Here is a 26,304-nt window from a genome sequence, read left to right as displayed (position 1 = left end):
TAATGCAATTTCTGGTGTGGAGTCCTTTGTGTGGGATCCATCTGTTCCATCTCCTCCCTTCCATCTCATAGGCTTTTAGGGTTTTGGATATTTTCTTTCCTCTTTATAAGTAACTAGGAAACTTGCTTCATAATTTCAGGTTGGAGAGGTGATCCCATGAAGATTTTTACACCCTGCTTGCTTGGGAGTCTGATTTTCCTTTTTTTATTCAATAAATGTTTTCTGCACTCATTTAAACAACTTTGTATCTGGAAAACTCTCATGCTTGGGTGCAGTTTCACCCCCTCTGCACTGCTCTGACTGAAGATTGAGACAGCTCCTTCCTTCTTGCCCATGCTGTGTACTTTTGCACTAGTGCAGCTGTGCCAGGCCTTTCACATTGCACAGCTAATTGTGCTGGGGCTGTTATCCCCATCTGCAAAGCGTTAAGTCTTGATTGGCTGCCCAGGTGTTGAATGGGCTAAATTGGGAACAGCTGCAGCTCATCCAGAGCAGGGTAAACTGTCTACTTTGGAAAGGATTTTTAGACACAAAGGTTTAGAAAGAGCAAAGTGAGCAAAGTTACAAAGAAGGAATCTGAAAGCCATGGAGAGGTGACACAAGGGTTACAAGTTTTTTTGTTTAGAGGAGGCCAGACTGAAAGGCAGAGGCAGGATCTGGCCTGTGCTTCACACCTTCTGTGGGCAGGAGGAAGGGCAGCCCTGCACTTGAGGTAAGTAAGTTTAGTAAAATCCAGCATGGAGAAGGGTTTGGGTGTGCAGTTTTGGGATTTGTCTTCAAGCTTGAGAGAATCCCACTATGTTGGGGGGAGAAGGGGAGAAGTCAGGTCAAAGAGATGGGAGCTGATGGCTATGCAGGGCACTGGGCTGAGCTGGTTATGTCCTTGGGCTCCAGTGTAGGATTTGCTGGTAGCTGGTGGGCAACTGAAAGCAGTTAGGAGAGTTGAAAAGGAATTTTCAGACATCCATGAGTGCCTGTTTTGCAAGGGTGCTCACGTCCCAAGGAAATGTGAAATGGTACTTCAAAATGAAATGGAACTCTGAAAGCTCCCTCACCTTTAAAGTGGGAAAGCTTGCTCTGCACAAAGTAAAACTCTTCTGTGAACTTCTGTGATATTTCAAAGAGGTATAGATGGACTGGAGTAAAAAAAAAAGCTTTATTTGCTCTAATTAAAATTAGTCCTGATGGACAGCTTTCAGAATTAATACAATTCTTGGTTAGTGACAGAATAGCCTCCTGGTGCTGTGGGCAGAGCTTTACCAAGCAGTTGTATTGCTAATGCACCCAGAAAGTGGGGCTTGGGTAGGATCTCCTTCCTTACCTGCAGCTGGTCTTTTCCACTAGATCCTCTAAGATGCAGACACCCAAGTGTGTGTTTCCTTCATCTCTCACAGGCATTACCTCTTCCTTGAGAAGAATAAATTACAGGGAAGGACAGTGGAGAGAACTGTAGCCATAAGAGCAGAAATATTTGTGGTCTGTTATGAATATCCTTTACAGCTCACCTCTTAGTTGTTGCAGATGCCTTTGTGTGCCTTGGTGTTGTTTAACCAGACATTTTGTATTTTATAAAAAGATTTCCAAACACTTCCCCTTTCTTATTTCTCGACATGTGACTGCAGCCTCCAGAATGCTTTATGGCCTGAAAGCTGTGGTATGTGGTTAGCTCTGTTTCTTGGCCATCATTAATGGTGAAACTCCTAGTGTGTATACTTCAGGCTGCACACTCCTTGTGTGTTGTAATCTGGTGTTCACATAACTTGTTGTAAATAAACCAAATGTATTTTGTGTCTTTGCTTTTTAAGCCTGAATTCTTGAGGGAAGAAGATTTGTACATTTTTCACTTGTTCTCTAGCCCTCACCTGTATTAACACATGGCATTTTTATTCATCCTAGTTTGGACAACGAGGGTCTAAACCTGTGTATTTGAGAATAAGATGATGGAATTTTTTTAGTCTGAGGAGGTAAAAGTCTGAAACTGTCCAGTGGTGATTCTTCCAGAGGCATTTCTTAGAGCAAAAGCTTTTTTGTGACCACATGTGCTTCCTTGGTCCACATTTTGGTATCAGAATCTGATACAGTGAAGGAAATACAAGGAATTGAACCTTGGCTGCTCAGGAATAAAATCAAAACTAATGAAACTAGAGTGAAATCTGCTTGTGCTGGGTTTTAGTTGACCCATGACCTCTAAGTTGATGGTGATGGTTAAAAAGATGTTTAGTCCCTTATGACTTGCATCAGTTCTTGCCATTTCTCTACATTTTTCTTTGATTGCTACAGAAAGTTGACAGTTTTCAGCTCATGCAGCAGCTTGCCCATAGGATTTACATATCACACTTTTTTGGGTTGACCTGAATTAAATTACTTAATCCTAATTTAATTTTTAAAAAGAAAGAGGATAATGGCTTACACTGCATAATGAACTGTTTTTGTGAAGTCTGTTATTGTCCATGAAGTTTAATAAATTCTAATTTAAAGTGGGGATTTTTTTGTTGGTGAAATGGAAGAAACAAATGTTTGACTTAAAAGTGATGTTCTGATGGGATGTAAAAAATGAATTTATGATGATTATGAAATGGCTTTCATGTCTCTCACCCAGTATAGTGCTTCCACAGAATTTGCTATGATGTGAATAAACTTCACATCTGCACTGTTAGTATCAGGCCTTATTTGAATATCATGAACCAGAATAGCCTTGTCTGCTTTGCTCTGATGGGCACGAAGGTCTCTTTGACATTATTATTCATATTCTAAGAGACCCACTTGTACATCAGAAAAACATGTGAAACATCTATGATGTGTCATTACTTGTGGAGCATAGTGCCAGGAATACCTGGAAAAGCAAACAGGTACTGAAACATGGGGAAAAAAAGTGTCTTCTGAAAGACAACCAAACGGGCTGCAGAGCTTATGCTAAAGAACCTCCTTTATATTATTTTTGATTTCTCTTGGCAAAATTCTGGCTGAAAAGTTTCTGTTGATTTGAGATGGAAGCTGCATTGCATACTGTGGAACCATTTGGTCTGTAGTGACATAGGCTGGTTGCTAACTCTGCCCTTTGTGTTTTTACATCTGTATTTGAAAGTAAAATCCAGTCAGCAAATACTGCTTCACGTTCGCTTTTCAGCACTCTACTTTTTAACCACTAGAGTAGGTTATGTTTGAGCCAGTGGACTTAATTTGTCAGTTATTTGCTGAGTTGACATGTCTGTCTCTTTGTGGAGGAGGGGAAATGGCATTTGCTTTCAGAGGCTCCTCATTTGAGCACATAATGGATGGTCTCTTGCTTCCACACTCACCAGATCCAGATTCTTTATATTTACCTTGCACTGTTCCATATTTATACCCCACCCCAACAGCCACTGTTGCTCTTGAGTAGATATGTTAATTTTTTTCTGAGGATTTTGGTTAGTCATGTACTTATCTGAATGCAAGATAAAGCTTGATAATTTTTAAAATTTATTTTTATTTTATAAGGAAAATTGTAATATGCACAGGTCCTTTTTCAGTTAAGAGAAGTTAATGTGTTTTAAAGTACATAAAGGACCTCATTGTTTTAATGGCATTTGTGGTCATGTTAGTGACTTGTAGATGGCTGGTGAGCAGGTGTGATTAGATCAGGTTTAATAATCATAACAAGGTAAAATGTGTACAAATTATATTACAGGAAAGGATATTTTTATTTATTTTTAATGCATTACATAATAATGTGCACTGGCTAGGAGTTTCATGTTGCTTCTTTTCCATGCCTTTAGTTTGATGCATGTTTTGCTCATATGGCTTGAGCAAAAAAGTGAAAAAAAATCTGTTCAGCTATGATTTTTCTTTCTGTGTCCCTTTGCCTGCAAGTTTGTTCTAGTACTTTGAGATTAAGTGAACGAATTAGAGAGCTGTGTGCCTGAAGGAGTGTAGCAGGTTGTGAAATCTTGGAAAAATACATTTTATAATTAAAGTTCATTAAGTTCTAATGATTTTTTTTTTAATTGCTGTCTAGGATTTGGTAGATATATTATCTAACTAATTAAGCCTCAGTTGTTTTAGCTTTCCTTTCAACTGAAGTACAGGATTTAGCTCAGATCTGATGCTGCCCAGAGAGACTGAGTGGCAGAATGTCTTTTGAACATGGGGGAAAAAAATTTGCTCCTCTATTGCTGTCAAAGCTCATTATGGATCATCAAATCCAGGTTCTAGGAGGTTTTACAACAAGTTGCCAGTGCTACTGGTTTTGCATGCTGTGAAGGACTCTTTTGGAGTGTTTTTTCTTCTATAAAACTTGTGTGGAATAGGAAGCAAGCTGCTTCCTGCCTTTAACAGACTGCTGAGAATTTATGGTAGTTGATCCTTAGAAGACTTGTATTACTTTTTTCACTCTCCAAAATCTTTAAGTTAAAATCAGCAAAGCATCTTTTAAAGATATTTAAAGGAACTAGTTACTCAGTTTCACAGAAATACAGTAATAAAGTTGTGTATTGGTTGCTTGGGAGGCAGCATGCTAATTTTTCCTTGCTGCCATGTGACAATATTAACTGCAGGGGTTCAGAGCTGTGCCTGCAGCCACTGCAGAGTTCAGTTCTGGTGAGTTCACCAGTTCTGAGCAGCCTGAACAGCAGCAGCAGTGAACCCGGCCCAGCAGAACCCTGGCACTGCACTGCAGGTGTCCTGAGCCACCTCTCCAGCCTGCACAGGGTGGGTGAGCTCCCCGGGGAGCCCTTTCCTCAGATGGCAGAGGGGCACAGCACAGCACTGACACTCATCTTGTACCCTGCCAGAGTTGCACATGACTGCAGTTTGAATGCCACTTCTGCAGAGGCCTCTGTTCAAATGAAACCTTTGCTGGTAAGAATTGCATGAGGAGCTAAGAATACTTAAATGCTCAGTGAAGCTGAAATGAAAAGCAGTGCTCTCTTACACTCCTGTACCCACCCTGGAGGCATATTTTGTGCCTGGCTTGCCTATCTTCTCCTAAGACACTGTTTACAAGGAGGACAGGACAGCCACATCTCTGAGGGCTATGTGCTTCCTGCTTATTCAACAGAGCAGGAACTTTCCTGTAGACCATGCAGCAGATTCCTGTAACTTCTCCATTTTGCTGTAGCACGAGTCCGTGTGCTGCTAGAGCAGGGGCTGAAAGGCTGAGAACAGTTAGTGTGCTGAAACAGTGAGTAAAGCTGACCCATTTGGAGAGTGAGTTTGGTAATCTACTGCCTTGCCAAATGAGTGTGTTCTGATACACACTTGCATGCTTCTTGGTCATGGATGTGAGGGAATGGAGAGGAAGAAGCAGCAGCCACAAAGTGAGCACATGTGCTGCACCAAAACCTCGAGTTCTTGCGGTGAAACGTGGGGGAAAAAAACTTTAATTCTTTGTGCTCCCAAATCTCCTGTGTAGAGACTGCTGGGTGCTCAGAAACCGATTAGACCAGCTGAAAGGTGACTCAGCTGTAGCTGAAAAGTTAATCCATTCTGTGGTGAAACAGACAAGCTCTCTCAGCTGGGGTTTTTCTTACCTGTGGGAGAAATTACATTGTTTTCAAGCAATGCTGAGGAACCAGAATCAGTGATGAGACAAACGAAGTCCTGGAAAGCATTTGGTTTCCACCCCTTTTTTATGAGGCACATTCATGCTGTACACCTTAGTCATTTTTGATAATGGGACTTGGACCCTTGAGTCCCTTGTTGTTTTCCAATACCACACCTAAAATAGGTAAACTGAAAGTGAGCAGACTGTCCTGAAGGACAAGGAAAGCAGCCCATAAAGAAATCTGTGTTATTTGCACATGCACAGAGAGAACCCGAAAGGGTCCTGCTGCTTTCCCTCCACACTTCCACCAGGCAGTGCCCGGTTCCACCGGGTTGCATCCCTCCTGCCCGCAGGAGAAGATCGGCAGCCAGGAGGAGCCCTCTCCTACAGCTTTGTGAACAAACCTACTGGGAGATGGGTCTGTGGTGGCTGGAGAGAAAGGCCAGCCCTTGGGGAGCTTTTCCTGTGTGGGAAGGCTCTCACAAATTGCATTTGATGGCTCTTTAAACAAGTATTTTATATATGCTAAAAGCTGTAGATGGGCATAGTTTAGAATACTGCCTTTTTTAAGAGTGAACAGTGATGAGTTTAAAAACAACATAAAAAACAGACAAAAGAAGAAGCCCATCCTTCTTTCTCTTTCATTCTTGTGTTTATTTTGACTAGCCTTATTGCCCTGTGTATGGTAGTGCTTACAGAATGATGAAAGATTAAAGGAAAAGGAGAGTTTATTTTGGAAACAATAAAAGCAGACATGAAAAATTTGTTCTTTGACTTCTAATGTATCTGCCAAGATTCTGTCCAGTGATGGAGTGCTTGAGAGCTAGAAAAGGGCTCAGGTGAAGACTTAAGTTATGTGATCATAATACCTGGCTGGGTAGGTTTTCATGTCACTTCTTGTCCAAACTGCCATCTTTTCTTATTTTTTCTAATTTGTATGCTTTTTATCTTATAAGAACACTTTCTGAAACTTCTTGCCTTCTCACACTTCAAGTCATCACAGTTTGGAAGCTATTCCAGGGAAGGTCACATGTGTTCTCTAAAATTCTTAAAAATTAGAAGAGGCTGTCAGGCTCAGTTCTTTCTCTCTACCATGAGGATAGTAGCTGCAGGATGGGCTTGGCAGTCAAAAGTTCAACTGAGGCAGAAGCCTAAAATATTTGCTAATTATACCACCTACCTTTAGGGACCTACATGTGAGCATAGGAATCTTGCTGCAGTGGTAATCTCTAGAGAAGCTTATTTTACAGCTCTGAAACACTTGATTTCCATGGCTGCTGAAAATGATGAATATCTGTTTGTGTTTCTGTACAGATTGAATATTTACTTAAAAAACTCACTGAGGCAATGGGAGCAGGCTGGCAGCAAGAGCAGTTTGACCATTATAAGATTGCTCTGAACACCAGTCGGGAAGGGCTGTCTGCGTGGGACCTCATTGATCTCATCGGGAGTGGGCAGTTTAGTAAAGGGATGGACCGACAGACAGTGTCCATGGCAATCAATGAAGTCTTTAATGAGCTGATACTGGATGTACTCAAGCAGGTACGAAACACACAGAAACAATGTTTTGAAGTAGAGCAGTTTATTGCATAATTAGAAAATGTTCGACTTGCACTGCAATTTGTTTACTTGATAATGAGGAAGGGGGGAATTAGGCAAATTATGCATTCTTTAATATGAGCTTCTTTTTATAAAAGAAATTTTGCTGTTCAGGTTGTTGTAACTGCTGTAGTGTTGTTGAGAGAGTGTTTTTAGACAGCAAGCAAAGTGTGCTTTATCTTGAAATACATCCTTTTTATAACAGTATCAACTACTACAATAGGCTGTCAGTTCTAAAACAGATGCAACTCCAGTCTTTGAAAGTGCTTTTTCCTAGCTGCAGTTATGTTGTAGCAAATAAAAGTTGTGCTAATGATAACCTCCATATGGAAACAAGAGGGGCCAGACAAGGGTATTTGTCCAGCTGAAATGTCTGCTTCTAAATCGTCCCACTTCAGCAGAGCAAAAAAGTATAGAAGAGCTTGAGAGCTCTCTCCCTTTTTGTTTTGCTTAGCAGGCTTCGTGAGTGTCAACATTTTTCACTTGTACTCAAACACAAGAAATAATGCTTTACATTCTTAGCAAATTTCTGTAGACCTTCACTTTCTTCAGATTTCTGGTGGCTGGATTATCAGCTCAGGAATGGCTTTTAAAATGGCTTTTTTTTTTTTTTTTTTTCCCTCCATGGGAAGTATAAATATCACAGGGATCTGAGGGGCCCCAGCAGAGCTTACCTAGAGTGCTATTTAAAATTGACTTTTACCTGACATAGAACTTTATCTTTGATTTCTTGGTGAGGAGAGAAACAAAGGCTTTCTTGGCAGGCTTTTCTAAGCTGTTCTGAAGAAATCATCAGAAGGTCTTGGCAAAGGAAAGTCTTTCAGAATATCCACAGAACAATGTGAAAGTCTATTTTTGTTAACTGATGGGTGTCTGTTGGAGATGAAGGCTGAATGCACACACGCACACAGTCAGTTGAGGGCAAAATGAAGTCATTCTGCTGTTTAATAACATGAAAATAAAATAACCAGTGCCAGGTCATTCCTTCTGCTTGAAACTTTTGAGGAAACATGATTTCTTTTCAGTTTTGATGTTGCACTTACAAGTAGTTTGTGTCAAGTTTTGACCAAGCACCTCCTGGGTCCTAATGAAGAACAGAGTTCCCATGTGACTTGGAGATGTCTGGTTTGGTCACAGCTTATATCTTGATACCTTTTTGATTCACTGAATTGTTCTGTTTATTGCAGTATATCATTACTTAAGAGTATTAGTTAATTGGTGACATGCTGTACTTTAGCTAAGTGTCATACTGCCCTCTTTATTGTGCACCCATCTTGAATCTCCAAGACTTATGGCAGGTATAGCAGTGATAATTAAATTTGTTTATTTTTCTGAAAGATATGGCCCTCACGTGATAGATGGTGTATGAAGATCCCCAAGACCTGTCAGTGGGCTCTTGGAAAATGAGAAGCAGTTGCTGCTCAGAAATAATAGCTAAAGATTTTGCAGATCTGTGAGAGGAAGGTATCAGTCTGTCTTGGCTTTGAGAGAAAATTCAGTATGTCAGGAAGGGGAAAAACCCCTTGTTATGAGTGAAACTATGCAAGGCATGAAAGAGTGAGGCTGCTGGAGTCCTTCACACACCCTTGTGACCACCCAGACTTTAGGCCTGAGTACAGAGGTGGTTTATCTGCACATTCCTGCTTTGGAGCAAAGGGGTGGGATTGAAAGGAATAGGCATGGCTGTGTCTCTGGACTTGTTTAACTGGCTAGAAAAGGCTGAGCACAAGTAATCTGTATGTGAAGGGGGTTGTTTCTTCCCTGTTTGTTTTGTTTTTTGTTTTTTTTTAAACAAGAATTATTCCAGAAGTTCTGATTTGTTTTTTTCACCCTCAGACCTTTTCAGAAAGATACTTCTGACTTAAATATGCTACAGCACAGCTATTTATTTGCTTGTATTTAATTGCTATAGCTTAGCTAAAAGGCATTACAGGAAAAAAAGTTCCTTGGTCTCCTTTCCAGCTTTTCCATCCTTTTAATCTGGCATACTTTGAGAACAGTGCTTTCTGTATGGCTTATTCATAGCTATATGGATGCAGGTGTTTTAGTTTTGTCTGTGATTTGACATTTTTTATGAAATTAGGAGTTGGATAGAAGTATGAGAACAACTGGGGAATCTGGTTTCAGAAATGGCAGGGAGAGCCTGCAAAACTCTGGCAAACTAAATTAAGAAGTGTCCAGGTGATAGCAGTGACCCTGATAAGATCACTAGAAATCAGACACCTGCAAGAATGACCAATGATTGTATCATTCCCTCTTTTCCATAAGATGGTTTTTGAATTTCCATGGCCACAATGGATAATGCACAACAGTTACCAGTATTACTGCACTTAGTATTGCTGCTTGTATTTTAGATGTTTTAATGCCCAGGCCAGAGGTGGTTCTGCTTTGTCCCTGGCATATCCCACAACAGGCCCACTTCTGTCACTGGGGTGTCCTTCCACACAGGACTTACTCTAAATAGCAACTTTAATGAAAGTCTTGTCAGTCTTAATGAAAGACAGGTCAGTCTTGGTGATAGCAAATGGCTCTGCTTGACTGAAGAAAGTTCAATAGTAAAGGTCATCAAAGAGGACCAAAGACCTATAATGACTTGATAATGAACAATAACAACAATAATAATAATGATTACTGTTATTATTAATGTTGTGATTCTGTTCTTCAGTTAATTAAAAACTGGGCGGAAGAGCAGTGAGTAGTTTTTCATGGCCTAAAATTAGCCATGTGCTGGTATTAGCAAGGGAAGTGTGTAGGTGAAGTATTTAGGGCCTTGAGCTAACTTTCCTCTCTGCTCTGCTGGGCCTTAAAGCCACGTAACCAGCAGACCAGGTAGTTAACAGAGGCTGGGCATTTGAGCTGATATTTTGCTTTTTACAGGGCTATATGTTGAAAAAAGGTCATAAAAGGAAAAATTGGACAGAACGATGGTTTGTGCTAAAACCCAATATTATTTCCTACTATGTAAGTGAAGATTTAAAGGACAAGAAGGGAGACATCATATTGGATGGCAACTGTTGTGTAGAGGTAAAAAAAACCCCAAACAAACCTGACCAAAAACTGTGACTATGTGTAGAGATTAATAAGAGTTAATCCTGTTTTGTCTGCAGGATACCTTTTTCATTAATGGATTTTAATGGATTTTTTTGTTTGTTTGTTTTATTACTGTATGTAAAACCAGTTCATAAACATGCTTTTTATAAAGGTTCTTGGTGCTGGTACTTGTAGCTTTGCAACATATAGCTGCATATGTAGAACTTAACTATATAACTTAGATTTCAGTGTTTGCAAGGCTAATCCTTTGTTACTCATTCTAGGCCTTGCCTGACAAAGATGGAAAGAAGTGCCTTTTTCTCATAAAGTGTCTTGATAAAAGCTTTGAGATCAGTGCCTCTGATAAAAAGAAGAAGCAGGAGTGGATTCAAGGTGAGATTTCAAAGCTCTTTGTTATATGAAATTTAGAGTTAACTGAGGTCTTATAGCTGTGCTTTTCTCAGATTTTAAATTATTGTGATTTTTGGTATCTCTGTTTTGAGCATGTGGAAAGGAGCTCTTTTCTTTAAGAAGCCTGAGACTTGGGAAGAACTAAAGATGCACATAAGGGGAACTGGTTTCTGGCTTTAGGTATCTCAATTCTGGCAGCCATAGCCAAAATTAAATGGATATTCTTATTTGATTTTACTATATTGACTGTACTTTTAGTGATGCAGAATACATTGTAAATTGTTGCTTTTGAGAAGAAAGGGAAAGCTTGTTAATTTCAGTGTCATAAAGTAGTGGCTTTGCTTTTACAGTTGTGCTTGAGGTATTATGGTTTGAGCTGAGGATATGGCTGGGAACTGGGGCTTCCTTTTCTGTCCTCAGTGAAAGTTGCTCCTTCTGTGGGAGCTTTCCAGATGTGTGCTGAGTGATGGTTACACATGTTTTGTGGAATGAGGTAGAAGCCCTTGCAAAGCCACTGTTGCCAGTGCCATTGAAGTATGTAAAGCATTTAAATATTTGGAGTTGTGTGCTTTCATTTGTACATTTATTTAAACATTTAAACACCCTCTTTAACTAAAACATGTGTTTAATTACACATGAGTCTGGTGTGTATCAAATGATTACTTAATTCCAAAAGGAGATTTGTTTTCACTGTTGCAGTAGGTGAATAAAATATGAAAATCATCTGCACTCCTCAGCTTTGCTCTCTGAGTATTTCCTAACTAAATACAAGTGAGTGAGAGCTGCTTTCCTATAGGGTAAAGTTTTCCCTTGGGGTATCAGTAACAGTGAAGGGTTTAAGGTTGCTTCTAGGGAAGTAAGTGATGTATGTATTAAGTAACCTCTTAGTTACTTAATTAAGAGTCACTGAATCTAGGTAGTAAGAAATCTTGAAGTGTTTGGGTTTTTTTTTTTTTTGGTTGGTTTGTTTGTTTGTTTTGCAGCTCGATACACAAGTGACCTGTGTGTCCAGTGCCTCTTAGAAATCAGTATTTGAGTTGAGATGATGCACTGGAACTGCCAGACCTTATCCTTGTGGCACACAACCAATACTGAAAGCCAAGTATCTTTCACTTCTGGTTTGTGCTGACAGGTAGTCTCTTGAGAAGTAAGAGAACTGACAAGAGTTATTTTTGGTTTAAAAATACATAAAATTTTAAATAAATAGCACAACCTCCCAAAATCACAGCGCCACAGATAAAGTTTAGCATTTTGCTTCGTTCTCTTACTTTTCCTCTCCTTTTGTCTTGCACACTCCTTTCCAGCCATACAGACAACTGTAAACCTGCTGAAGGCAGGGAGCCCCCCACCCCACAAAGAGGCTCGGCAAAAACGAAAAGAATTGCGCCAGAAACTCCTGGCTGAGCAGGAAGAGCTGGAGCGGCAGATGAAAGAGCTGCAAATGGCCAATGAGAACAAGCAGAGGGAGCTGGAGACCGTACGAAAGGTGGGAGTGGGAGCTGCTGACTCCAAGTAGGAGCTTTAAGCTCCATCAGTGTGGTTGAGATGTGCTCTTGAAGTGTAAGTAGGATATTTCCTGTTCAGAGGTTCAGAAAGAGGAGGCAAACTTGTGTCAGCATCAGTCCCCTAAACAAGTCCATCTGCTGGCTGAGCCTCCACTAAAGCTTTCAGCATCACCTGCTGCAGTTTCTAAGGACTGTTCAGAAGATTTTCTTACATCGTTTTCCAGAGTTATGTGAATTCTATGTGTGTGGGAACTTTTCTCTTTACACAGAGTTTCCAGAGATATAAATTTAATTTACAAATGATTCCAAAGATATGAAGTGATTTTGTAAGTATGTGCAGGCATAATTTTATTAGAGTGGTTTGGGAGAAATTTATAGAGCTGGGCATGTAGCAACCATTTATAAACTATTTAAACGCATATTCCTTATAAATTCTGGATTCACTTCTAAAAGCCTGGAAATTGGACTAGAAATTTATACTAGGAGAAGACTTACTGAATACATTATTTTCTTTGTAGAGAGCTTATTAGCCTAAATCTCATGACTAGCAGGAGACACCAAGGTACTTCTGCTATGGCAGCACACTAACAGTAGATTGATGGCAGTAGATTGATGGATCTTTGTACTTTGGAACAATTGGTACTTCTATTATAGCTCTGCAAAGAGAGTATCCAGATATACTTTGTCTTGACTTTTTAAAGACTTGAAAGAAGAGCCAGTATAGCTTTTTATTGCTGAAAGACTTTTTAAACAGGAATTTACCTCTGAAATAATTTAAAGCACCATCAACTGTCTCCCTCTCCAATATTTTGGCTGCTGAGTCCATGCTGCAGTCCAGCATTCCTGATCTGTGCTCTGTTCTTAGTCTAAAGCTTCTTCCATTCCATTAGCCTTCCTAAATTTATATGATTTTTTGCATTCCCATTTAGGACAAGTCTGCATCATTGCTTGAGCTTTTCATAAATGAAAAAATACTGATTTTAGGCCTGAGTTAATGATCAGTTCAGGAGGCTGGGGAAAGGCTATAAATACTGTGAGAGCAACAGGACAAGGGACAATGGTTTAAAGCTTGAAGAGGGGAGATTTAGATTACATATTAGGAGGAAATTGTTCATGATGAAGGTGGTCAGACACTGTCACAGGTTACCCAGGGCAGTTGTGGATGCTCCCTCCCTGGCAATATTGAAGGGCAGACTGGATGGGGCTTTGAGCAACCTGATCTAGTGGGAGGTGTCCCTGCCCATGGCAGGAGAGTTAGAGCCTGATTATCTGTAAGGTCCTGTCCAAGCCTGCCAGTTCTGTGATTCTATGTTAAGGGCATCGAGCAAGTCTAGAAAGCAAATAAAATAACACAGAATGTATCTTTTAAAATGTCTTATCACTAAGTCACAATTTCTGGTGAGGAAAAATCTTTTTCTTGAACTTTGAACTGAGTACTGATGTGGGTATTGTTCAGTGTACCTTAAGTTGAGCCTGACAGTGGAAAACTATTTCTTAATGTAATTTAAGCACCTAGATTCATCCATGCATTTAAGATTCAGATTGCAAAGTATGCTTTAAGGGATAGCCTGTGTATCTGCAAGTTACTGATAAATAATATATGCTAACAGTAATCACAGGTGTTGAATTTACTTCATGGAGGAAATTTTAGGGGGAAGATAACATGAGAGCAGTCTCAAAGGAGGAGTAGGATATTGACAGGCTCCAGGGAGTTATATAGGAAACATGATGGGTAACCTAAAGAGAGCTGCAGCAAGAAGCACCTTTTAGAGCAGTCTGGATTGAGATTACTTACCAAGGAGAGTAGTTTAGTCTCCAACAGGAACTACTACACTTTGATTAAGTGGCATTAGTGGGGAGGTACTGTGCTGGAGGAACTTGTAGTGTTTGCTTAGTTAGAAAAATGTTCTTCAAGGAAAAGGCTTTGTAACTGGTTCAGGAAACTGAATTGTTCTGGAAAGCTTTGAGTTAGATTTGTTCCTGATGGCAATGAGCCACCACTTACACAGCACCTGCTAAAGTGCCCTCTGAGACTGGTTTGTATTTTGAGAGCCCTTAAAGTAAAAAATTTCAGAAGAAAACAGCCTTTGTCTAAAATAGATTATTTTTTTTCATTTTTCTAAATGGAATTTTGAGATACACACGTTCAACAGACTGAAAGGTAAGTTATTCTTTGCAAGAGAGTGGGCACAAGACTTGTGCACCCCTTCTGCTTCAGTTTGGGGTCTTGCATGGGCTTCAGAGACTGCTAACTAACACCAGTTGCAATGGTGTGTTCTTGTTGGTTCCCCCTCCCTCCCCACCTCCAACATTTGGGACTTCTCACTAAACAGCATAGTGTTGCCAGTAACCTTACCTGCCAGGAACTGATGACCTGACATGAATTAAGGAGGAAGTTGCTGATAAAGAGTGGACAAAAAGGGTATTTTCTTGCTGAGCAGTCTGACCAAAGCCTCACACCCACCCTTGTCTGTGAGTCTGCACATTCTCCCTCTCAGCTTAAGACTGGCAATGTTTGTTTAATTTCAAAGCGAGGAAGGAAATAAAAAGAAAAATTCACTTAAAGAGGCATCTTGGTTTTGACTACAATGAGATGCTTTTAAATGTTCTGGCAGAGGAGGGATACTGCTTCTAAAAGACTGGCATCATTTAAGCCTTTCAAAGGAGACCAATTCTGAACTGTCTTCTACAGCTTAAAAGCAAACTAGGAGCATTCTCCTTTCCTTCCCATTTATGTCAGACAAGAACTGAAAGGAATAAAAGTTTTAATCATTTAGGCATTTCATTAGTTCATCTAGGTTGTGTGAGGGAGGATGCATTAAATGTGGTACCTTCCAAGAAATAGTAAAGAAGATTGGTGTCTTGCTCTTACTGACCATCTGTGGAAATCATTTCACCAGCCTAGTGTATTACAAATGAAGGGTGCTTGCTTTATGTTTCCTCTCAAGCATCAGATAAGTTTCTTATGAAAAATCTGTGAAATAATTATTTTGTTTTTCAGTTTGGCAAAGTTTTGGCTGGTGTATGTGTATTTCTAACCTTCTGTGCATTCTGAAAATACACGCTATCAAAATGATGATGAAAGGCAAAGCTGTGGTAGCTGTTCTCTCTTTGTGAAATCAAGATGGAAAAGAAGTTCAAGTTGCAAAAATGTGACAGTACCAGCAGCTGCTTCCTAGATCTTTGCTCTGACAAGGCTAATTCTTCCCCTGATTTCAAGTGATGATTATCAACTAGAATTTTATTTACCTTACATGGAAATTTAGGGGATGTTAGAGGGATATGATTCACCGTAGTGATTCAAAATCTGTGGTACTTCTGCTTTCCCATGGCAATTTAGTGCTTCTCACTTCTGTTTCTGTGTGAACTCTCTGCATGCTGGCATGTTGTCACTGTTGGAACTCCTGTGCAGTCCTGCCTGTGATGTGGTTTTCCATGGAGGTTTTCTATCCCCTATGAGATAGAGAAGCAAATGCATTGATTTCTATCAGTTGTAAAGGAAATTTGGAGGAAGTCTGATAATTGACTATTCATTAGTAAATTTTAAATGGAATCGCAAATAATAAGCTTAATTTTATTTAGCAATTGAGAATAGCTTCAGATGTTTTTTAAAAAAAGCTGGTGCCCTAATGCTTTTTTTCCACCTTTGTTTTTTACATTTTTGCTAAATACAAAAATTGTTAAATACAATTCTCTTCTTCTTCCTCCAAATGGTTTCTTTTTGACAAATTATTTTTTCCTTCTTTTCTTCCTCCCTCCCCTTCTCTTCCAGCAACTGGAGGCAGCAGCTGCTCGTGCTGCTGAGGAAGAGAAGAAAAGACTTCAGACTCAAGTCGAATTACAAGATCGCTTCAGTTTGGAGCTGGAGAGAGAAAAAATGGTCAGTAGCACACGTGGCTTTTTGCTGTGATTACAGAGTGAGCAATGCTCCCAGCAGGTACTTCCCTCCCAGGCAGTCACTGAAAGGAGGCTGGGGAATGCAACCTGTGCTTGCTAGAGATACAGGAATAATGTGTTTACTAAGTGAATTAAAATTCTGAAACAGCTCACCTACAGTTTGTACAGCATTCAAAGCTTAAATATTATGGAAAAATTGGGGAATATTTGACTGAAAGATAAATGCAGACTGAGGATATCTATGCAATTTTCAAAGACAGATAACCTGCAAATGCAATGCATATGCAAATGATATGCAAAATCAACATAGGCATGTTACAAGACGAACCTCTCTTAGGACACGGTGCTCCAAGGTCCAGCAGGTGTTCCAGCAGAAACTCACGAACAGTGCCCTGAGTCTGCTGCCTCAGGACTGGTCAGCCTGGCTCGGTGCTACTGCTCCCGAAGCGAGTAACCCCTCTGCTGGTTTGCTCTGGAGTGAGCTGAGCTTCTGAGTTTGAGCCTCACCTTTTATTGGCCCCCCCAGTCCTGCCCATGCGCAGTTGGGGCCCACCTTAATCAGGCACAGGTGGGCTTAACACAAGCTCATGCCTGCTTCCTGGTAATTAGTGGCACCTGGTTGCCTCATTTCACTACATAGGCATAATCAAAATGCAATTTAAGAAAAATTCCAACTTGAATATATTCCTACATTTTTTTGTTTTTTTCCTATGCTGTGTGTTCTTTTACAGACATACACGAACATTAAAAATTAAGGAAATATTGTAGCTTTACAGTGTTGCTACTATAATCCATATTGAGAATTTCCAAAAGAACTAATTTTCAGTCTCCAGAGGGGTTGTCAGTTGTAACAAGTTTCTGTTAGCTGGAGAAAAGGAGCAGAAACAGCCAGATCAGTGTGATAGAACGATGCCTTTGGACCTAAATGCACACAGTGCTGCTTTATGGCCAAATGTGAATTCCTGAACACAATCACTTTCCGGGTCAGTGGGATTTGGGTTAGCTGAGGGAAAGCAGGCTGCAGACCAGTGGAGCAGGACATGCCACTCTGCCACACCTGACAGCAAGCCTTTCCTGCTGACTTTGGGATCTGTGCTTACCTTCTGGGAAGTACATGTTATGCATTACTAAAATGCTGAGGTTCTGGTGTTTTAATTTGACTCAGTTCAAGAGCCAGCTGACTGCTGTTGTCCCCAGCACAGGGAGGGGCTTGATGGGAGGATGGTTCTGGTGCCACATTGCCCCTGGTTTCCTGCTCTGGTCAGTGAAAGGCAGGGAATGAGGATCCAAGACGGGGGGACTGTGGATACGCAGCATCCCCTCACCTTCATATGCCTTACCAGAGTTTTAGCTGTAGTTGCTGTTCTCTTAGCAAAGCCAACCTCCTTGGCTGCTTTCCAACCCTTATCAGTTTTGGTCTGCAGGCAGCAAGAAAAGGTTTGTTTCTCAAAATATTACTTGAGGGAAACCTGGCAATTAATTTAAAAATTAGAAATCTGAGTTCAATGGTAGCTCATGTGTGTCAATTTATGTCACTAGGTAAGACAAAAAATGGAAGAGCAGGTTGCTCAGAAATCATCTGAGCTGGAACAGTATTTACAGAGAGTACGGGAACTGGAAGAAATGTATAAACAGCTACAGGAAGCTTTGGAGGATGAGAAACAGGCACGTCAAGATGAAGAGACTGTAAGGAAACTTCAAGCCAGGTATGGCTCTTACCTGGTAGAAATTTATTTCAATTCCTCAGTCCTTCTCCACAAGAACAAATCACTGTGCACTATTAAAGACTGTTACCATCTTGGACATGCTGCTGGAAGGGGAGAACTACCTTGAAGTCCAAACTCAGGATAGATATTTTTTTCTCCTTAAGATATGAAGGCTAAAGCTAGTCTTCGTTATTATTTTTTTATTATTAATATGTTTAACTAGCCCTTAGTAGTGGGGAGTGCTCAGCAATTTCAGAAAAGCAGGTGCACTTATTTTTCATGAGGTGTGGTGCATGTCAGGACTTGAAAAACTGAGATCACTCTATACAGGCTTTTCAATTTTGTAGTTTTTAAAGCAGTAACTGTAAGTAGAACTTGCTGCTGTGTTTTATCACAGGTTTAAATTGTAACTGATAAGGGGTTGAGTCTCCTCTTACTCATATGGGCTTTGGTTAGTGTGGTTTGTTTCTTTATATATTTAGAGCTCCCAAGATAATTAATTTAACTTATTCATGTTTGTTTCTTCTGTGGTTTTCATACATACACAGTGTTGTGAATTTGCATTAGTGACTAAATTTTCTGAATAGCCCTTTGTAACAGTCACTCTGCTTGCACTGCTGGCATGATTTTCAGCTTTGCACTGAAGACAAGCCAACAAGCAATAACTTTTTCTCTGCTTCCCAAAAAACACAGCAGAAAAAAAAAATTAGCTTGGCTTCATAATGGATACAGCTTCCTAACTGTATTAAAGTGCAGTTAACATTGCGATCCCTGTTGCAGATTACTGGAAGAGGAGTCAGCAAAGAGAGCTGAACTGGAAAAATGGCACTTGGAACAGCAACAGACCATTCAGATGACAGAAGCAGAGAAGCAAGAGCTAGAAAATCAGAGAATGATAAAAGAACAGGCTCTTCAGGTTGCTATGCAGCAACTGGAACAACTTGAACTGGAAAGGAAGGAGGCCCTTGAGCAATATGAGGTGAGTTGTTCTGCTCATCAGCCTCTCTTACTTAGCCAGGTATTCAGTAGTTTAACTGAGTTTGCAGTTCATTAAGGATTAGTATGGTACAAAAATTACACCAACAGGAAGGACAGTTATGTGTTGGAGTTTTTTGGCTTAGACCAGTAGATATGTTTGAAGAGGATGACATGTTTCAGTGCACTGCCTTCTTTATTCTTCTGTCCCAATTCCCATGCAAGCCAGCTAAGTCATATCCTGAAATATTCTGTATACATTTGACTGTAGACTAATAGTTACTCTTATGCAGTCCCATTGCTGTCTTAACTAAATGCCTTATGCTTTTGAATTAGTTATTCTTGCAATGTTTTGATGATGTCATGGGCCATTACTGTCTTCTGCAGATTAAAAATCAATGTGCCCTGGCTCCTCAAAAAAGGTATTTAAGCACTGAACTGGTGTGAAGGACAGATGGAAACTATCCCAGGTTCTCCCTGTGTATCAGTGCCTTGTGTCCCAAACGCAAGGGCTGTTGTCTGCTCCACTAAGTGTTTCTGGTGAAGGGCAGTAGCTGTATTCATGGAAGAAATAAGAGTCAGAATCCAGTGGGTACAGAGTCTGAAGTGCTACATACTTTCTAGGACTAGGGAGGTGTTGATCCTGTGTATATTTAAGTCAGGAAACAAAACATGACTGGGAATGTGTTTGTGCTGTCTCTGTGCCACTGAGGTCAGCTCTGGGAAGGACAAGCTCGGAGCTGTCTCAGCTGGCACTGAGTACAAGCACTGCAGTGACTGCAAGCAAGGGCCCAGGTGGGGCAGTTCTGGCCACATTACAACTTCCCACATTAGTGTTACATCTAACACCATTATTAGGTTTCTTTTGGCTAATATTTGGCTTGGTTTTCACTGACATCTCTGGCTTTTTGTATATAAAACATTATTTATTACTTCAAAGGAATTGCTAAATACAACAGTAATAAAAAACCAACCACAACAACAAAAAAATCCCCAACCAAACACAAAAAATTCACAAAACAAATAGTGGAGTATGTCACTGCAAGAGTCAACTCATTCTATTAGAAATAATTAAACAGTCTTGCTTTTCATTTGGCATTGACCAAATGCCAGGTCTAGACTAATTCCTCTTTTTTGCTTGGGTGTAACAGCAGGGACCCTTTTCCTACTTATATTTGATGATTTCTGGTAGTGAGAGAGACTCACTAGCTCGTCTTAGTTTGGAGCAGAAAAGGCAACTTGTTTTGAAACTACAGTTTGTGCTTTCAGGCTTTCTCAAGACTAGCTCTACTTAGGCAGAGCTACAGAATCTTGTAAAACCCCATTATTTTTGGATTCTGGTTTTACAGCATACTTTCATACAGCTAGTGACTGACAGAATTAGTACTGTTAGAAATTAAGTTCTCCTGTCTACACTGGAGGGGTGGCTGAACTGGCATGGTTCTGTCTTTAGAATTAAAAGGATGTTTTTTCTTCTCATATAAATAAAGTTGTTGTTTTCAATAACTTTATTGAAACATCTTATTTCAGGAAGTTAAGAAGAAGTTGGAAATGGCAGCTAATAACACCAAGAGTTGGAAAGATAAAGTAGCTCATCATGAAGGATTAATTCGATTAATAGAGCCAGGTAAGCGATCAACAGAAAAGTTACCAAAAAATTGTATTCATTATGTATCATGTCTCAGATCTCATTATGTACTGAAATCTGCCTTTCCCTGTAGCTTACTGGTTTCACAGCAGCCTGTAAATACCACATTTGCCAGTGGTAGTGTTTAAGTTTTTACCCCCAGTTGGCCCTACAATGGAACAATTTTGAAATTATTATTATTGTGGTTATTACTGTTATTAGTTTGTTTAGTTTAAGCAAGGCAAAGATCAACCTGAGCAGTGTATGTTTAATGCAGTTAGCATAAATGCTAATTGCCAAAAATATGAAATAAAGACAGATAAAATATTTTTGGGGAGAAAAGTTTAATTCCTCTACATAATTAACAGCTTGCCAGTGCTTTGTAATGCAGTGCCAGAGAGATCACTTTTCTTCAAGGACATCATCTCCAAAGGAAAAAAGAAGAGGTGTTACTAAGATACAAACATTTTGAGTGGGTGGGAAGTTGGGAGATAAGAATGCAGAAAATTCCAACAGTTGACAACTTCTCACACTGAGTCCTGACTGACAGTCCCAGGCATGCCCCCTCCCTCCTTGGTTAGACAGGTCCTGAGGCCACCTTTGCAAGGGCTTCTGGTCACAGAAGAGACAGCACTTACCAAATCATCCTGTGGTGATACTGGGCCTGTCCCACTGATGAGTGGTGCCCTGTCAGGAGCACCCATTTCAGGTATTGCAACTCTCTCTTCCAGGCTCCAAGAATCCTCACCTAATCACAAACTGGGGCCCAGCTGCCTTCACTGAAGCTGAACTCGAGCAAAGAGAAAAGAACTGGAAAGGGAAAAAAGCCACTTCGGAGTAAGAAGGGGAGGTGAGGTATCACTGGTGGACAGGAGCCTTTGTTTGTTCTGCTTTGCACAGAGCAGCTTCTCGCTTATAAAGATCTTGGTTTGCTCAGCAGATTGGGCCTTTCTGCAGAGGAAATACTGTTCACCACACAGAAGTGTCTGCTCAGAGCTCAGTAATTAAAATATGTGGTGCCTGACAGTACTTGCTGTTTTCCCTCATGTTTCCAGAAATTCTTTTATACAAAACTTTTCAACTGAAGACTTTTTTTAAAATGTAGCTTGTGACAGAGCTGTTTCTAAACTAGCCTGTAACAATCTGACAGCATCTAACCAATCAGGCAGTGTCACCTTCCTTCCAAAAAAGTGAGGGAAGGTTTAATTGGTTCAGTTAGTATAATTTAAACCCAGGAAAATGAGTCCTGGAGGTTCCGTCCAACTCTGATAGAGCATTACCTTTCCTTCCACTGAGTCTCCTTTTGTCTTTGCTCTGTCTGCCTGTTGCTCTTTGCACTGTGCTTAGAGCTCAAACAGTTTCCTCCTAAGTGAGGGCAGACTGGCATCACTGGGTACCTTCTGGCTGGTCAGTTGTGTGTCCTGTTTTCCTGTTTGCAGGAATCCAAACAAAAAAACTGGAATATAGACAATAGACAAAATGCTGCTGTAAAACATTTGGGAAATGTAGTCACACAGGATTGTTCTTCTGTCTCATACTGCAGATGTGCTAAAAAAACACCCTTGAGAGTTCACTTCATAGTTCAAAAGATGCAGAGTTTTGATTTACAGATTTGTGGAGCAGATGAGTGGAAGATGACAGCATGTACAGGCCAAATGTCTGCATCAAGGCTATGTTTGTGCAAGAAATCTGATCATAACATATTGCCATGTTAGGTTCAGCACTTTTGTCTTATTCTTAATGAGAGGCCAGATTAAAAAAAATGCAACAAGAAAACTAAATTTGAGCATTTTAGATATAAATTATAAATGTGTAGCAATAGTGCTGTAGAAAAAAAATAATTTCCATCAATAAAATAATTTCAGTGTTTCTAGTGACAAAGAACCTACTTCTTGGCCTCAGAAGTTTTTCCGGGGGCAAAGCCAATTATTTTTGTTTCCATAGGGAAAAGATGTTGCTTTGTAGATGTCCCACAGCAAAGAGAGGTCAGTGTATTACTAAGTAACATTGTATTCTTCCTAAACTATACAGACATTCTGAGGACCAGCTTTGACCTTTGTATGCACATTGAACTTGGCCGTCCCTCTCTTAGCACCTACTTTTTAGTTCAGCTAAATATTAAATTATTTTTAGTTATTAAGAAGTGAACGTTCCAGGTGGGTAATCAGTGCAGTTTTGTACAGCACTGTGATACTTGGATCTCATAAGAGCAGAAGCTGTACAGAAGTGATCATCAGATTGGACTCAGTAGCATTTTATTTGTCTATTAACTAAGACTCACTTGAATACTGAATCTTCTCAGACATTTATTCTCTGGTTATATTTTTGTACTAATTGAAGTCTTTAATGTTTCAGTTAATGGAGAGCTGATTAGAATGGCAGGAAAATCCAGGATCTTCCTATTTGTATTTACTGTACAGAAAAGCAGTAGTTCATTAAGCTTGCTAACAAGGCATTTTTAAATTTTATTATGTTTACAGAAGTAATGTGAAAAAAACAACAACAACCTGTAATAGAAATACTAATGTATACATTGTTAAACTTTGCTAAAGGAGATGGAACAGTTTTATAACTGCCAAACATCTTTCATGTGGAGAGCAGAAGGGTATTGGGGCTAAACTGGTTTAATTTTTCTAACACTTTATTTTGGACAAATGTTTTTTAAGAACACCAAATGATGCATGTTTTCATATTTTGTACTGTTCTTTAGAATTGGCTATTTAATAAAGTAATACAGAGTCATTTACATTGCTGAATTAACTTTTGACAGGATTTCCTTTGGTTACTGGAGTTGAAAATCAACTGGAGTGTGCAAGTATTACTGTGATGGGAGAAATACTCTCTTAATGGTGTAAGCAATACAATTTGTGTTAAAGCTGTAATAAAGGCATTGGTCACAAAGAGAGATAATACAGTGTCCAAAACACACAGCCTGTGGGTGTGTTTTGGACACTATATGTGTGGTTTTTTTGTGTGTGTCTGTGTGTCCCCTGGACACTACGTGTGTGTGTGGTGTGTGTGTGTGTGTTTGTGTCCAGGACACTATGTGTGTGTGTCCTAGACACTGTGTGTGGTGTATGTGTGTCCCCTGGACACTATGTGTCTGTGTGTGTCCAGGACACTACGTGTGTGAGTGCGTGTGTGTGTGTGTGTCCTGGACACGATGCGTGTGTGGTTCGTGTGTGTGTCCTGGACACTGTATGTGTGTCTGTGTGTGTGGTGTGTCCAGGACACTGTGTTTGCGTGTGTGTCCTGGACACTGCATGTGTGTGTGTGGTGTGTGTGTCCATGTGTCCCCTGGACACTATGTGTGTGTCTGTTCAGGACACTGTGTGTGTGTCCGTCCCCTGGACACTATATATATGTGTGTGTGTGGTGTGTGTGTTTCCTGGACATGATGTGTGTGTTTGTGTGTGTGAGTGCATGTGTGTCCAGGATAAGGTGTGTGTGTGTCCATGTCCAGGACACTGTGTTTGTGTGTGTGTGGCCCATGGACACTATGTGTGTCTGTTTGTGTGTGTCCAGGACACTATGTGTGTGTGAGTGTGTGTGTGTGTGTGTGTGTGTGCATCCAGGACACTGTGTATGTGTGTTTGTGTGTGTCTGTCTGTCTAGGACACTACGTGTGTGTGTGTGTGTGTGTGTGTGTGTGTGTGTGTCTAGGACACTATGTGTTTGCGTGTGTGTCCCGGACAGTACGTGTGTGGGTGTGGTGGGAGTGTGTCCTAGAAAACACGTGTATGTCTGTGTGTTTGTGTGTGTCCAGGACACTATGGGTCTGCACACGTGTCTGTGTCTGTCTGTCTGTCTGTCCAGGACACTATGTGTGTGGGAGTGTGTCCTGGAAAACACATGTGGGTCTGTGTGTTTGTGTGTCCCCTGGACACTGCATGTGTGTGTGCACGCACATTCAGGACCCTAAGTGTGTATGTGTGTTTGTTTGTGTGTGTCTGTCTAGGACACTATATATATGTGCGTGTGTGTGTGTGTGTCCAGGACACTCTGTCTGTGTGTGTCTATGTGTCCCCTGGACACTGTGTGTGTGTGTGTTTCCTGGACACGATGTGTGTGTGCATACAGGACACTATGGGTGTGCACGCGTGTCTGCATGTGTGTGTGTATCCTGGACACGATGTGTGTGTGTGTGTGTGTCTCCCCTGGACACTATGTGTGTGTCCAGGACACTATGGGTCTGCACACGTGTCTGTGTGTGCGCGTGCGTGTCTCTGTCTGTCTGTCCAGGACACTATGTGTGTGTGTCTGTGTCCCCTGGACACTATGTGTGACCGTGTCCTGGACACTATGTGTGTGCGTGTTGTGTGTGTGTCCGTGTGTGTGGTGTGCGTGTATGCGTGTGTCCTGGACACTGTGTGTGTGTGTGTGTGTGAAGGACACTACGTGTGTGTGTCCCCTGGACACTATGTGTGTCCATGGGTGTTCTGGACACGATGTGTGCATCCATGACGCTATGTGTGTGTGTCCAGGACACTACGTGTGTGTGGTGTGCGTGTATGCGTGTGTCCTGGACACTGTGTGTGTGTGTGTGGTGTATCCAGGACACTATGTATTTGTGTGTGTGTGTCCTGGACAGTACGTGTGTGGGTGTGGTGTGTGTGTCTCTCCAGGACGCTACGTGTGTTTGTGTGTGTGTGTGTTTCTGTGTGTGTGCGTCCAGGACACTAAGTGTGTTTCTGTGTGTCTGTCCAGGACACTATGTGTGTGTGCGTGTGTGTGTGTGTCTGCGTGGGGTGTGTGTGTCCAGGACGCTATGTGTGTCCGTGTGCGTTCTGCACACGATGTGTGTGTGTGGTGTGCATGTCCTGGACACTGTGTGGCGTGTGTGTGTGAGTGTGTGTGTGAGTGTGTGTCCCCTGGACACTGTGTGTGTGTGTGTCTGTGTGTGTGCATCCAGGACACTAAGTGTGTATGTGTGTTTGTGTGTGTGTCTGTCTGTCTGTCTAGGACACTACGTGTGTGTCCCCTGGACACTATGTGTGTGTGTGTCCAGGACACTATGGGTCTGCACACGTGTCTGTGTATGTGTGTGTCTGTCTGTCTGTCCAGGACACTGTGTGTGTGTGTGTCTGCGTGGTGTGTGTGTGTCTGTGTCCCCTGGACACTATATATGTGTGTGTGTGTTGTGTGTGTGTTTCCTGGACACGCTGTGTGTGTGTGTGTGTGTGTGTGTGTGTGTCCAGGACACTGTGTGTGTGCGTGTGTCCAGGACACTTTGTGTGTCCCCTGGACACTATGTGTGTCCATGTGTGTTCTGGACATGATGTGTGTGTGTGTGTGTGTGTGTGTGTGTGTGTGTGTGTGGTGTGCATGTCCTGGACACTGTGTGTGTGTGTGTGTGTATGTGGTGTGTCCTGGATACTATGTGTTTGTGTCTGTGTCCTGGACAGTGCGTGTGTGGGTATGGTGGCAGTGTGTCCTGGAAAACACGTGTGTGTGTGTGTGTGTGTGTCTGTGTGTGTGCATCCAGGACACTAAGTGTGTATGTGTGTTTGTGTGTGTGTGTGTCTGTCTGTCTAGGACACTACGTGTGTGTGTGTGTGTGTGTCCTGGACACTATGTGTGTGTGTGTCCAGGACACTATGGGTCTGCACACGTGTCCGTGTGTCTGTGTATGTGTCTGTCTGTCTGTCTGTCCAGGACACTATGTGTGTGTGTGTGTGTGTGTGTCCAGGACACTGTGTGTATGTGTGTGTGTCTGCGTGGTGTGTGTGTGTCTGTGTCCCCTGGACACTAAGTGTGTGTGTGTTGTGTGTGTGTTTCCTGGACATGATGTGTGTGTGTGTGTCCAGGACACTATGTGTGTTTGCGTGTGTGTCCGGGACACTGTGTGTGTCCGTGTCCTGGACACTATGTGTGTGTGTGCGTGGTGTGTGTCCGTGTCCAGGACACTAGGTGTGTGTGTGTGCATGCATGTGTGTGTGTGTGTGTGTGTGTGTGCATCCAGGACACTAAGTGTGTATGTGTGTTTGTTTGTGTGTGTCTGTCTGTCTGTCTAGGACACTACGTGTGTGTGTG

At 41.2% G+C, this 26,304-nt stretch overlaps 1 protein-coding gene across 5 annotated transcripts in view; it reads left to right on the top strand.

Moving 5' to 3' along the window:
- SWAP70 (switching B cell complex subunit SWAP70) overlaps window positions 1-23,181 on the top strand; it is a 36,645-nt gene extending 13,464 nt beyond the window's left edge. For 2 of the 5 annotated variants that reach the window (XM_071762629.1, XM_071762635.1), the window contains exons 4-12: window positions 6,836-7,063; window positions 9,998-10,144; window positions 10,435-10,543; window positions 11,866-12,047; window positions 15,839-15,946; window positions 17,503-17,669; window positions 18,450-18,648; window positions 20,175-20,271; window positions 21,003-21,129. In XM_071762629.1, coding sequence (XP_071618730.1) covers window positions 6,836-7,063; window positions 9,998-10,144; window positions 10,435-10,543; window positions 11,866-12,047; window positions 15,839-15,946; window positions 17,503-17,669; window positions 18,450-18,648; window positions 20,175-20,271; window positions 21,003-21,112 — 1,347 coding nt within the window. In that variant the 3' untranslated portion in view covers window positions 21,113-21,129. The other 3 variants (XM_071762630.1, XM_071762631.1, XM_071762632.1) reach the window with 3 other exon arrangements.
- The last annotated feature ends 3,123 nt before the right edge of the window (window positions 23,182-26,304 follow it).

This window comes from Heliangelus exortis, chromosome 18 (assembly GCF_036169615.1).
Source record: "Heliangelus exortis chromosome 18, bHelExo1.hap1, whole genome shotgun sequence".
Lineage (NCBI taxonomy): Eukaryota > Metazoa > Chordata > Aves > Apodiformes > Trochilidae > Heliangelus > Heliangelus exortis.
The sequence above is the reverse complement of the archived record's forward strand: the minus strand, read 5'-3'. Positions and strand labels throughout refer to the sequence as shown.